The sequence below is a fragment of the Mustela nivalis genome (assembly GCF_964662115.1).
Source record: "Mustela nivalis genome assembly, chromosome: 19".
NCBI lineage: Eukaryota > Metazoa > Chordata > Mammalia > Carnivora > Mustelidae > Mustela > Mustela nivalis.
The window spans coordinates 37,584,840-37,596,385 of NC_139038.1; the positions used below are offsets into that span (position 1 = coordinate 37,584,840).

The 11,546-nt window shown below is 59.6% G+C and overlaps 2 protein-coding genes across 6 annotated transcripts; one reads left to right on the plus strand and one right to left on the minus strand.

The window, feature by feature from the left end:
• Positions 1 to 533: 533 nt before the first annotated feature.
• On the minus strand, positions 534 to 7,011 carry MLST8 (MTOR associated protein, LST8 homolog). Of its 5 annotated transcripts, none has more exons than XM_082713456.1 (9): positions 6,936 to 7,011; positions 5,385 to 5,579; positions 5,166 to 5,217; positions 4,920 to 5,082; positions 4,458 to 4,533; positions 4,223 to 4,375; positions 3,298 to 3,422; positions 3,031 to 3,194; positions 534 to 2,920 (listed from the first exon to the last, which is right to left on the minus strand). In XM_082713456.1, exons 2-9 carry the CDS (start codon positions 5,511 to 5,513, stop codon positions 2,802 to 2,804), a joined length of 981 nt encoding a protein of 326 aa, XP_082569582.1. In that variant the 5' UTR covers positions 5,514 to 5,579; positions 6,936 to 7,011; the 3' UTR covers positions 534 to 2,801. The 5 variants fall into 5 exon arrangements, with proteins under 5 accessions (XP_082569582.1, XP_082569583.1, XP_082569581.1 ...); XM_082713457.1 differs by lacking the exon at positions 6,936 to 7,011 and adding an exon at positions 6,183 to 6,321; XM_082713455.1 differs by lacking the exon at positions 6,936 to 7,011 and adding an exon at positions 6,059 to 6,310.
• BRICD5 (BRICHOS domain containing 5) lies at positions 1,036 to 2,475 on the plus strand (the record flags this gene model as incomplete). The annotated part of the gene is given in 5 exon segments (XM_082713466.1): positions 1,036 to 1,278; positions 1,471 to 1,626; positions 1,700 to 1,801; positions 2,056 to 2,254; positions 2,257 to 2,475. Coding segments are annotated over 5 exon segments (825 nt in total). The 3' UTR covers positions 2,382 to 2,475.
• Positions 7,012 to 11,546: the final 4,535 nt, after the last annotated feature.

Genomic DNA, 11,546 nt, shown 5'->3' on the forward strand with positions numbered 1-11,546 from the left:
TTTGATAGCAGCCTTTGCGCAGAGGCTACAACTGCCTAGCCCGGGGTGGGGGTGTTGGGGGGGTGTTGCTGTCTAAGAAGGAGGCATTCTGGGATTCATTCCAGAGCTGGGATGCTGACCACCAGGATGCCATCGCATCCCAGGCCCATGACACAGAGGGCTGGCTTCAGAAGAATCAGCAAGACAGAGGCACAAAGGAAAGCCAAGAATAGGAAAGGGCAACAGGGTGAAGGGGTGCGGAGCCCTCACGTCCTGCCAGTGCCAGAAGGAGCCCTGACTCGAAATCCACAGCACCGAGAAGTCAGAGATGTGAGCTGGGAGCAGAGGAAGCCAGTGCGGGCAGGACAGGGCAGGGGCTGGCCGACCTGACTGACCATCCTGGGGCGTGTGAATGGGCCTGTTGGCTGCGAAGAAGCTGTCCTGCTCCCAGTCCCACGTGCTGCGGACTGCCCTTTGGTCTGGCCCATCTGAGGGGCTGGGAAGTGCCTGGGGGTACGGGCGATGTTAGGACAGAGGCAGCGTGGACTCCCATACAGCATTCGTGGAACACGTTTATTGACGGCCTGAGCCCTGGGAATCCAGGAATAACCTGAGACACTGGTTAGAAAAATGAAGTCTGTCCCCAGCCAGACTCTAAAGTCGTTGTCCTTCCTGGACCTGGGCTGCCCTTCGTGCCAATCCATGGGACTTGATTTCCTTGACCGCTGGTGGCGCTCTTCACCCTCTTGGGGCCCCGCACTCTCCAGTCTGCACAGGCCGGGTGTCCAGAGAGCCAGGCACGGTGACAAACACCCTCCACCCCAAGCAGGGGGAGCTGTCCTGGCTCCAGGAGAGGAGGGGGCCGGGACGGTGGCTTGGCTCATCACGGCTGTACTAAGGTTTCCCTAGCTGACTCCAAGGGGCGGCAGACAATCCCGCATTGTCACCAGGGCTGCGCCATGGAGCAGAGGCGCTGCGGTGAGAGCCCCGGGCCTGGGCTTGTCCAGGTGAGTGCCTGCAACCACCCAGTGCCCTCTAGGACGGGAGACCCTGGGCATGCCCTGGGTAGGGGATGGAAGCGCAGGACCCACCTCATGCACCTCAGCCCCTGCCTTCCTGACCCAGCCTGCTCTCCAGTCTCTGTTCCAGGCCCCACAGACTGCAGTGTGCCCCCAGGTGAAGGCCAAGGTCTGCCCTGCGGGCTGGAGGAGCCCCGGCCTGCTGCTGCTGCTGCTGGCACTGGCCACTGCTGGGGCTGTGGCCGGAGGACTTCTTGGCTTTGCTCACAGTCCCCCCAAGGTGCTCTCCTCCCGGGGACCTGGCCTGGGGCACAGACAGTGGGAAAGGGAAGAAAAGGCCAGGACCTCCCGGCCCTCCAGTGGAGCCAGGACTCAGAGCAGTGGCTGGAACACTGGGAGGTGGGGGGGTGGGGGGAGGTGGTGTCGGGGGCTGCCCCAGCCTGACCAGTGAGCTCTGGCTCCCCCATCTCAGCCTCTGCTGCAGATGCTCCGTCTGACCCCCCCAAGCCCTGGGGCACCCCGGTCCAACCAAACTGCACAGGTGGATGCGGCCCGAAATGTGGCAACCATCCGGGTGACCTCGGCTCAGAGCAACCGCAGCTGGGCAGTGCTGTTCGACGGGCAGAGCGTGAGTGGGATGGGGGAGCGGTCAGCACCCTCAGAGGCTCAGGTGGCCCTGCCTCACCCGCCTGCCTCCCTAGGGCTGCGTCTGTTACCGCCCCTCGGAACACCCGGCCTGCTTCCTCTGCCCAATGGAGCCCCGAGACCGTGAGACCCTACAGCTGCTGGTGAACACGTCCAGGGTAAGCAGCCCTATGCGGCCAGGCTCCCCAGGCCAGGGGGCAGACAAAGGGTCCTGTGTACAGCCCAGGCCTGGGGCAGGCTGGAGCTCTGGTTTCAGGGAACAGAAGGCCTGTCTTCTCTTTGCCGAGGCCGCTGACAAGAGCTGAGGATGGTGCTGGCCCCAGGCCAAATGCCCAGGGACTCACAGGCATGGCCCCAGCCTGGGGGAGCACCGGTACCCCCACGCCCTGGCCCACCAGAGCCTCGTCTGCAGGGCCACGGGCCCCCTGGCCCCAGCCAGGACACCCATTACGCCCAGGAGCTGCTGGCAGTGCTGGGGAGCCGCGAGGTGGACCCTGCCCAGGTGGGCGACTCTGTGCGGCATCTTTGCAGCAAGACGCCCATTTACTGGGCCCGCCGAGCAGAGGGTAAGTCAGGAGCTGTTGTGGGGCCCGGGCGGAAGGGGTTGGAGCTGCGTGGGGCTCACGCAGGCCCCTCCCCCCAGGGCCCCAGAGGCAGCGGCTCATCTACCTGTGCATCGACATCTGTTTCCCCAGCAACATTTGCGTGTCTGTCTGCTTTTATTACCTCCCAGACTAAGTGCCGCACCCGGCCAGCCCCCCAGGCCAACCTCGTCGCAGGTCATGGAGGGTGGCTGCGGGCGGGAATTAATAAATGCTCCACCTGGCCGTGACACTGTTCTCTGGGGCCTCAGGACACAAAATGGGCAGGGCAGAGAGAGCACGGGCTTGGGGTTGGGCCCCAGCCTGGAACCCTGTGGGCCCTGTGGATCTGGAATTTTGGAAGCAAGTGAAGGCTGGCTAGGCTTCTGGGCCTCGTCACACCCACAGAAGCAACGGGAGCTGAGAGAACCCCAGGGCATGCTGGCCTGGCCAGTCACAGCCAGCTGCGGGGTCCAGCGGGCTCGAGGGCGAGGGGTTCACACTGGCCTGGGCAGCTGAGCACATCTAGTCTACAGGTGTTCCCTGGACAGCCGCCTACAATCCAGGGGGCCACGGGCTAGCCCAGCACGCTGTCGTTGAAGGCCAAGCAGACGACAGCTTTCTGGTGGCCACCATACTCTCTCTTGATCTCTCCTGTCTCCACACACCAGAGCCGGGCCAGGTTGTCAGACGAAGCTGCAGGGAGGGATGGGGGCAGGAGCTCAGGGCGAAGCCCCAAGCTGGGGCCCACCGCAGCAGGAGCTGCCCAGCGCTAGGTGGTGGTGGCTGGGCGGGCAGGGGCTCACCGGTAACAATGTACTGCGAGTCCCCCGAGAAGGCACAGCCCCACATCCAGCCACGCGAGGACTCCCCTGGGTTGCCGCTCTTGATGCTGAGCTCCGTCATCAGGGAGAAGTTGGACGTCCTCCAGATCTTGCAAGTCTGGTCGGCTGAGCACGTGGCCAGAAGCCTAGGGGCAGACATGAGTGCAGCGGTGGGGTCGTCAGCAGCCACTCCCACCTTCACCCCGGTGCCATGCAAGGGCTCCACCCCTCTGCAGACCCCCTACGCACGTAGAATCAGGGCTGAAACGGCACTGCAGGGCGTAGCGGGTGTGCGCTGGGATCTTGGTCTTGGGGATGAGCTGTGTCACCTCGTCACCAATGCCTCCAGTCAGGTTCCAGACGTAGCAATTCCCCTGCAATTGGAGGGGGGTCATGGGACACCTGGACCCTTCGGTCTGACACCTGGGAAGGGAGGCCCTCATGGCTAGACCCGGATGCAGGGGCCGCCGTCCCACTGGGGGCTGCACACATGGCAGGCACAGCTGCGCCTGGCTGCAGGGAGCTCCAGGCAGGCTGAGAGCCAGAGGCCATGCCTGGCCCTCGAGCAGAAAGCTGCTGGCTCGCAGGAGGGTGAAGGATGAGATGGGAGCGAGACACGTCAGATGGAACAGCTGGAGGGTGACGTGGGGATGCTACGGGACCAGTGAGTTGAGAAGTAAGGGACTTTAAAGGGGAGAAGATGAGGCCGGATGGGAGAGCGGGGCCACACTGCAGTGTCCCACAGCCAAGGCAAGGACCCAGGGTGCCAGGGGGTCTATGCAGGGAATGCTGGCGTTGGCGGGCACTGAAGGAGTGCCATGTGGAGGCAGAGCCTCAGAGGGAGGGTGGCCGCTGAACGGGGAGCGGAGGCAAACGTGGGCCAGGAGGAGCCGGAGAGGAGAGGGAAGTAGACAGACTCGAGAAGTTGTGGAGGTGGAAGTCACGCCCGCTGGCTGAGCTGTGCAGTAGTGAGAGGGGGCGTCAGCAGCGACACCCCGCTTTCTGGCTTGGCTGGCTGGCTTGGATCTGGAGCCCAGGATGAGGAAGCAGGCCCAGTGGGGGGTGGGGGGAGTCTGAGGAGCATCTGGGGACTGAGCCATGTGCAGGGAATCAGGAAGACCAGGGACTGGGTGCTGAGCCAGTCTCCCCCGGCACACGCGCACCCGAGACTCACGGTGCTGTTGACAGCTGCCATGTAGCTGGCGTCAGGGTCAATGTGGGCGGACGTGATGGAGACCTCAGGCTCGGGTATCAGCTGCTCGTTGTGGTCCGTTTTCAAGTCCCAGATGTGGATGGCACCACTCTGGTCCCCCACAATGAGCTCCGCCTGGGGTGCAGGGGAGGTGAGGGAGGGCCGGTCCCCTGCCTTCCAGAGCCCCATGGTGCCCGGCCCTGGCAGCGCCCCTCACCTGGTTGGGGTGCAGGCACACGCAATTAATGGGTGCGTTCACCTGGAAGATCCGCTGGCACTGCAGGTTCCGAGACCTTTGGGGGCACATGCGCTCTACTGGGTGCTGCTGGCACCCCCAGACACTCTTTTCCCGCCATTTATGCTCGTTCCTCTGCTGACTGCAGTGGCATCACACCACACACCAGCTAGACTCCCCCCGCCTCCCGGGAGCAGCCCCTCAGCCCGGGCCTGGGGGACTCACTCTCCAGAACTCCTTGGAGGATCAGGTTGAGACTGGGCTCATCTTTGTGAGGCTTCACCACCTGCCCTACTCCGCTTTCATCACCACCCTCAGCAAATCACCCGCAAAGAAAACCCCATCTGGGTCTCTGCTTGGAGGGTCCTGGCCTGAGACAGCCCCGGCCTGGCCCCCCACCCCAGCACACCCGGCAACAGGCCCCTCCTGCCCACTGCCCCACACCTGAGGTCCCAGATCCGCGCTGTGCAGTCCTCCCCCCCCGTGTACATCCAGCGGCCGTCCTCATGGAAGCCCACAGATGCGATGTTCTTATTGACCCCGTCGTAGCTGATGATGGGGTTGGGATTGTTGGAGCTGAGATCATACATGCGAATGTGCTGGTAGCCTAGGGACACAGGCTGAGCTGCAGGGTGGCTGTGCCCAGGCCAGCCCAGCAGGGATCAGGGGTCGGGTAGATGGTACAGCTACCTGCAGCGGCGATCATGCTGCGGTCCGGTGTGATCTCCAGGGCGTTCACCTGCTAGGTCTGTTAAGGAGGAGGACAAACAGAGCCCTCGAGCCCCCGCCCCCATCTGGCTTGGCTGCTGCAGCCTTTCCACCTGAGGCACCCCTTCCTTTCCCCAGGCTGCTGCTCCCACCAGGCATCCTTCCCAGCACCGCCCTCCCCAACTCCGCGGTGAAGGATACAGAGTCCTGATGCTGAACCGTGCGCGTGCAGATCCCACTGTGGGCCTGCCAGAACCGCACCGTGTGGTCATAGCCCGCAGTGGCCAAGATCACCGGGTCACTGCCCACTGTGCCAGGGGACGTGTTCATGGTGTGGAAGAAGAATCGCCCGCACAGGACGCACTTCTGAAAGGCGGGGGTCAAAGCTCAGAGCATCTGCAGAGAGAGGGGTGTGCAGAATTTACGGAATACTCTCTAAGTCCACTCGCTGCTGAGAGATAGGCAATAGCATTCCCATTTTAGAAATGTGGAAACTGAGGCTCAGAGGCTCAGGGAACGCATGACAACCTGCGGAAGCGCGAGCTTCATTCCCCGCCCTACGGACCCGGCCGGGACGCCAACCCCACCCGCCGCCGGCAGGGGGCAGTCGCGCCCGGGGCGCCGCTCTGCCGCAGGGGCAGAACGCGCATGCGCAAGGACGGCGGACGGGCCAGAGAGCCGAAAGCAGCGGCTACGCATGCGTAGCAGGCCGGCGGCTGAGCCTGATGGGAGGGGGTGCTCTCTGGCCAGGCCCTCGGGCTCCCCCGTGCTCCGCCGACAGCCCTGGCTTCGTCCCGCTGGGCCAGCTTCCCCACGCGCGCTCTCCCGGCCACCCAGCGGCGGCTTTCTGGCCCAAGTCCCGCGGCCCCCCGTACCTTACACGCGGCTCTGCGCTCCGCCGCGCCTCAGGACGGCGAGCGGAGCGAGAGCGAATCGATAGAGGCTGCGGCCGAGCGTAGAGTTATCGATGGGCCCTTAAGGCGACACCACGGGACTTACGCGGGGGTGTTGGGGCGAGACCAACGTTCTGGGGCGGGAGGGGCCAGTAGAGGCCTCGGTGATGCCTGGCCGCAGCCTTCTCCTCGCGGGCACCGCACCCTTCAGACCGCTACCCGTTTTCCAAACTTGGTCCAGAGGCGAGGCCGGGACCAACCCCTCCCCTCCATCCCCTCCTCCCCACCCCTCGGCTAGGATGCCCAAGTAAGTTGGAGGACTCCCGCCCAGTTAACGTTTGAATTGCAGGTAAACAAGAGTCATTAGAGGTTTTGGTATAAGTATATCCCAAATACCGCATGAGATCTACTTACCCTAAAAAGTTACCCGTTGTTTATGGGGAATTCAAACGTAACTGGGCGTTCTGTAGTTTTATTTGCTAGACATGACAGTCCTAAGTCTGGGCGCTTTCGGTCCTGTTCAGCCCTGACCTGACCCGCTTGTCTGCCCACTCAGCCTCAGTGACCCCTCCAAAGCTGGGGTCCCTCATGCCTCCTGTGCCATTTAGCGCTCCCACACTCCAGGCACTGTGACCTCAGCTCTCCTGCGTTTCTTTTTTCCCCCACGATGCTGAGAAACACAGCTGCACACAACCCCCTTCCTTCCTCTGGCTCCTTGACCAAGGCCTCAAATCTCCACTACGCCCCCAGGCCCTGGGTGGCAGGAACCTTCCCCCATCCCTTCCATGCCTCCCTCCTTCCTTCCCCACAGCCCGGAGTCCCCCACACTCCGGCAGACACTCTTCACGGCTCTCCCCACCTCTCTGACTCCTGTGTCCTCACTTCCTGCTCACTCCTCAGCCCACTGTCATCTTTGGCCCCGGCTCTCCAGTGGAAGTATCGCAAGGTCACTGGTGGCCTCACACCAACAAGCCCGCTGGATACTTTTCCTTTTGCATCTTGACACATCTGCGCAGCAATTGACAGTGCTGGTCCTGAAATCTCCCTCGCTGCTCAGCTTCCTGCCAGTCTTTCTCTGCCTTCCCTCAGAGCCTGGTCCCCTCCAGGGTTCTGGTCTCTGCATGCCTTTCACACCGAGGGGCCTGTGTGCTCTCCAGGACTTCCAGTACCACCCGTGTTGGGAGGCCTTCCGCCCTGTCTCTAGGTCAGACACGCCTACCTGATAGACAGTCCCCAGACAGCTCTGCTTCCCATGGCCGAGACCACTCATTATGGAGCTCCCCCAAACAGCTTCCCCTTCTGTGTGCCAGAGCCCCTCCCGTGTTACAGCTTGGCACGATCCAGTGGCGTCCGTCACCCCCTCTGCTAGAACTGCCTCCTACCCCACCTCCTGCCTGCACTTCTGCCCCCATGCAGGCTGTCTTTCACATTGCAAAGTGGTCTTTTAAAATTCGAGACGCTTTCATGGGTCCCCCTTACCCTCCAAACCCCTGGCCCCTGCCAACTGTGCAACTTTCTCTCCTCTCCATTCCAGAGGCTCCATGCTCTATCCTGCCGGCGTGGACAATAGCCTTGGGCTTCGACCCCCACTACACGCTCCCTTCTGAGCTGTCGCCTGTGCCCCACTGAGGATGCGCGCCCGGATACCTCTTTACATGCCACACTTGGGGTGGTCAGCACCTTTGTAGTGTCTGTAGGAAGCATTATGCTGGTGTTTTTGTTTTCATTGAGGTAAAATCCACACACTGTGAAGCTAACCATTTTTTAAGGTTTTATTTATTTTTTACTTATTTTACAAGATTTTATATATTTATTTGACAGAGAGAAAGCACAAGCAGGGTGAGCAGGAGAGAAAGAACCATTTATTTATTTGACAGAGAGCGAGAGTGTGCGACCTGGGCCTCAATCCCAAGATCCCGGGATCATGACCTGAACCGGAGGCAGACGCTTCACCGACTGAGCCAACCAGGCGCCCCTTATTTATTTTTTTAAGTGATCTGTACACCCAGCCTGGGGCTTAGACTCATGAACCTGAGATCAAGAGTCACATGCTCTTCCAACTGGGCCAGGGAGGCACCTCTGAAATTCACCATTTTTAAAGTGAAAAATTTGGGGACGCCTGGGTGGCTCAGTTGGTTGGACAACTGCCTTCAGCTCAGGTCATGATCCCGGAGTCCTGGGATCAAGTCCCACATTGGGGTCCCAGCTCCACAGGGAGTCTGCTTCTCTCTCTGCCCTTCCCCTCACTCATGCTCTCTCTCCCTGTCTCTCTCTCAAATAAATAAATAAAAATCTTAAAAAAAAAAAAAAGTGAAAAATTCGGAGCGCCTGTGTGGCTCAGTGGGTTAAAGCCTCTGCCTTTGGCTCTGGTCATGATCCCAGGGTCCTGGGACCCAGCCCTACATCGCATCGGGCTCTCTGCTCAGCAGGAGGCCTGCTTCCTCCTCTCTCTCTGCCTGCCTCTCTGCCTACTTGTGATCTCTGTCAAATAAATAAATAAAATCTTTTTTAAAAAGTGAACAATTCAGTAGCACTTAATATGTTCACAGTGCTGTGCAATCACTAATCTCTGTCTACTTCCAGAACATTTTCATCAACCCAAAAGAAAACCTCTGTGCAGTCTTTCCCCTTTACCTCTCTCCGCTCAACCCCCCACATCCTCTGGCAAATATCAGTCTACTTTCTGTCGCTGTGGATTTCCTCTCCTGGGTATTGGGTATCCGTGGGATCCCACAGCACACGGACTTCATTCCTGGCTTCTCTTGCTGGGCAGCATGTTTTCAGCATCCCTCCAGGTGCTAGCAGGTGTCAGAGCCTTGTTCCTTTTTATGGCCAAATAATATTCCAGCGTGTGGCTAGACCCCATTTGTCTACCCACTCACCTGCTGATAGACGCTTGACTTCTTTCCCCTTTTTGGCTATTATGAATAATACTGCTGCGAACATTCCCACACGAGAAAGTGTGTCTTTTGAAGTACGTGTTTTTATTTCTCTGTACGCTAGCCGTGGAATTACTGGGTCACATGGTAACTCTATGTTTAACTTCTTGAGGAACCGCCAGACCATGCTGCACGTTTTCCTGCATTATGCATCAGGTCTTTCTAATGGCTCTGCCGAGGAGAAACCACCCTCATGTGGGAGACAAGGAAACTGAGGCGCAGAGAAGCCGACTCATACGTTGCAGTTCGCGCCCGCGGGACACGATGGAACCCATCCTGCTGGCTCAGCTCCCCGCTGACCTTGCCCCTTCTGTGAGCCCCCACACTTGCCCGTCCTCATCCTCCATGCTGAGTACCGGAGCTCTGCTGGGCTCAGAGGCAGCTCTGGGAGCAGCAGTGAATGTGGGGTCGGAAGGCTGGGGGAGTGAGAGCTCTGTGCACTCCGGCACCTGAAGGACATCCAGAGCCCTGTGAAGCCCCCAAGGAACCTGGGAGCAGGAGAGAGTGGTGAGGCGGAGGAGGGCTGGAGGACTCCCCCTACGGGTCTCTGTGGTCCCACGGTCCCACCTGTGTCCCAGAGGTCAGGCCCTGCTCTGTCGGCCTTTCCTGTGGGCCTCTGGGTAGAGCCTGGGGACCGCACATGTCCCTTGCCTAGGCTGAGGAACAGACAAGGCGGGGCTCCCCCCCAGCCTGAGTCCACCCAGCATCTCTGCTGGGTAAGAAGAGGGCCCAGCATCCATAGTTGTTGATCCCCTCTTACGCACCCAGCACCAGCCAAGCCCTTTATCGAGGTGGCGTCCATGAGAACGAGAGCAACCCCGGGCAGCTGACGTGCTGCATGCTCCCCGCAGCCCGTGGGGAGGGTATGTTCGTCCTCCCCGTGTCCTACAGCAGGGCCAGGCATCAGGGCTCTGGGCGGGGGGGGGGGGGGGGGTGCTGGGAGGAGTGCTGGGGAGGAGCACCAGGCTGGGGAGGAGCAGCAGCTGGTGGACAGGAGCGGGGGCTGCACAGGCCGCCAGGGGAGACCGCCATGCAGCTGGGAAGGGGGCCAGCCTGAGCTGCAGTGAGGCAGCCGCCGGCTCATGAGTCTGGCCAATTCTGCTGGCTCAGCAGCCCCTCCTCCCGGGATCCTTGGAGGCCTGACTTCCTGGAGGGCTGCCCAAGTCCCACGCCTCTGCTTCTTCATCCCCCAGCCAAGCTAACCCCTGTCCTTTGGCTGGGGGGAACCGCCGGCAAACGCACATCTCTGTTTTCATGTGGACCCTCCCATGAGCCCTGAGCAGCTGGAAGAACTGCCGGCCCATTTTACAGATGAGGCAGCTGAGTGTCAGGGCCTTGTCCAAAGTTGCCAGGCTGGCCGGTAGCAGATCTCGGGCTTCTTGGGCCCTCCCAGGCCATTACCTTCTCCTGGCAGAGTGAGTCCAGCAGAATGTACAGTACACAGCATTCTTTCCAGGTCTGTGCTCCTGAAGGTGGACTCCACAGGATATACCCCCTTGTAAGAAGAGGGCCCGGCATCCATAGTTGTGGATGACTCTGGGGTGCCTGTCTGTGAGGTGTGGACAGAGCTGGGGGTGGGGGAGCTGCAGGCAGGCCCAGTTTGTTACCCAGAGGAATTAGATTTCTCATTTGGAACTTGGCTTTTCAGGTCATGATGAGGGTATATTTGTGAAGGTGGGAGAATAGAACATATTTTTCTTACCGAGTTATTAGCATGATTTATAACATTTAAATATCCTGAGATTTGTTGTGTGGGCCTCGGTTTTGTACCCTTGCCCCAGGCTCTGCACATGTTAGGCTCAGTCTGGAGTGTTTTCCCTTAGTTGGCCAAAACATAAGAACGATGGTCAGAACGATAGCCATTTTCTCGTTTGTATTTTTTATAATACTTCTTGTTTGCCAAGCACAGTGCTAGGCTCTGCAGATGCAAAGATGAATAAAATATCGTCGCTCCCACGTGCAGAGAGCCAAGAATCTCACCATACCCACAGAAGCCACTTAGTGAGCACTTACTAAGCTTGACTGCAAAGTGCTTTGTGGATACCATCACAAGTAATCCCCAAGCAACTCACAGGAAGCTCTCATTCTCACCCCTGTTTTACAGAGGGGAAACCAAGGCTCAGAAAGACAAAAGTGTCCAGAAAAACAGACCCAGTAAGAGGCAGAACTGGGAAAAATGCCGAGGCAAGTGTGGGTTCAAAGTTCAGACTCATGACCTTGAGATTCTAGGGCCTTATGGGGTCCCTTGGCTTCTCTGAGCCTCAGCCTTCTTCATCTGTAAAATGGGCACAGTAAATCTGTGAAGTGACCACCAATGTGCCTGACCTAGCAGATGCTCCAGAAGTGGTCACAATGAAGAATGGGAGGAAAGGGCCTTTCTGTTTAGGGACGCCCCCATCCCCACCCCCTGTGATCCCAGCATGTGCTGGGAGACCTAGACTTGCTCCCTAAACTCCAAGGAAGACCGCATGTTGGGGATGGTCAACCGCCTGGATCAGGGGATCCTAGTGCCTGCTGCTTCCTCACCGTCC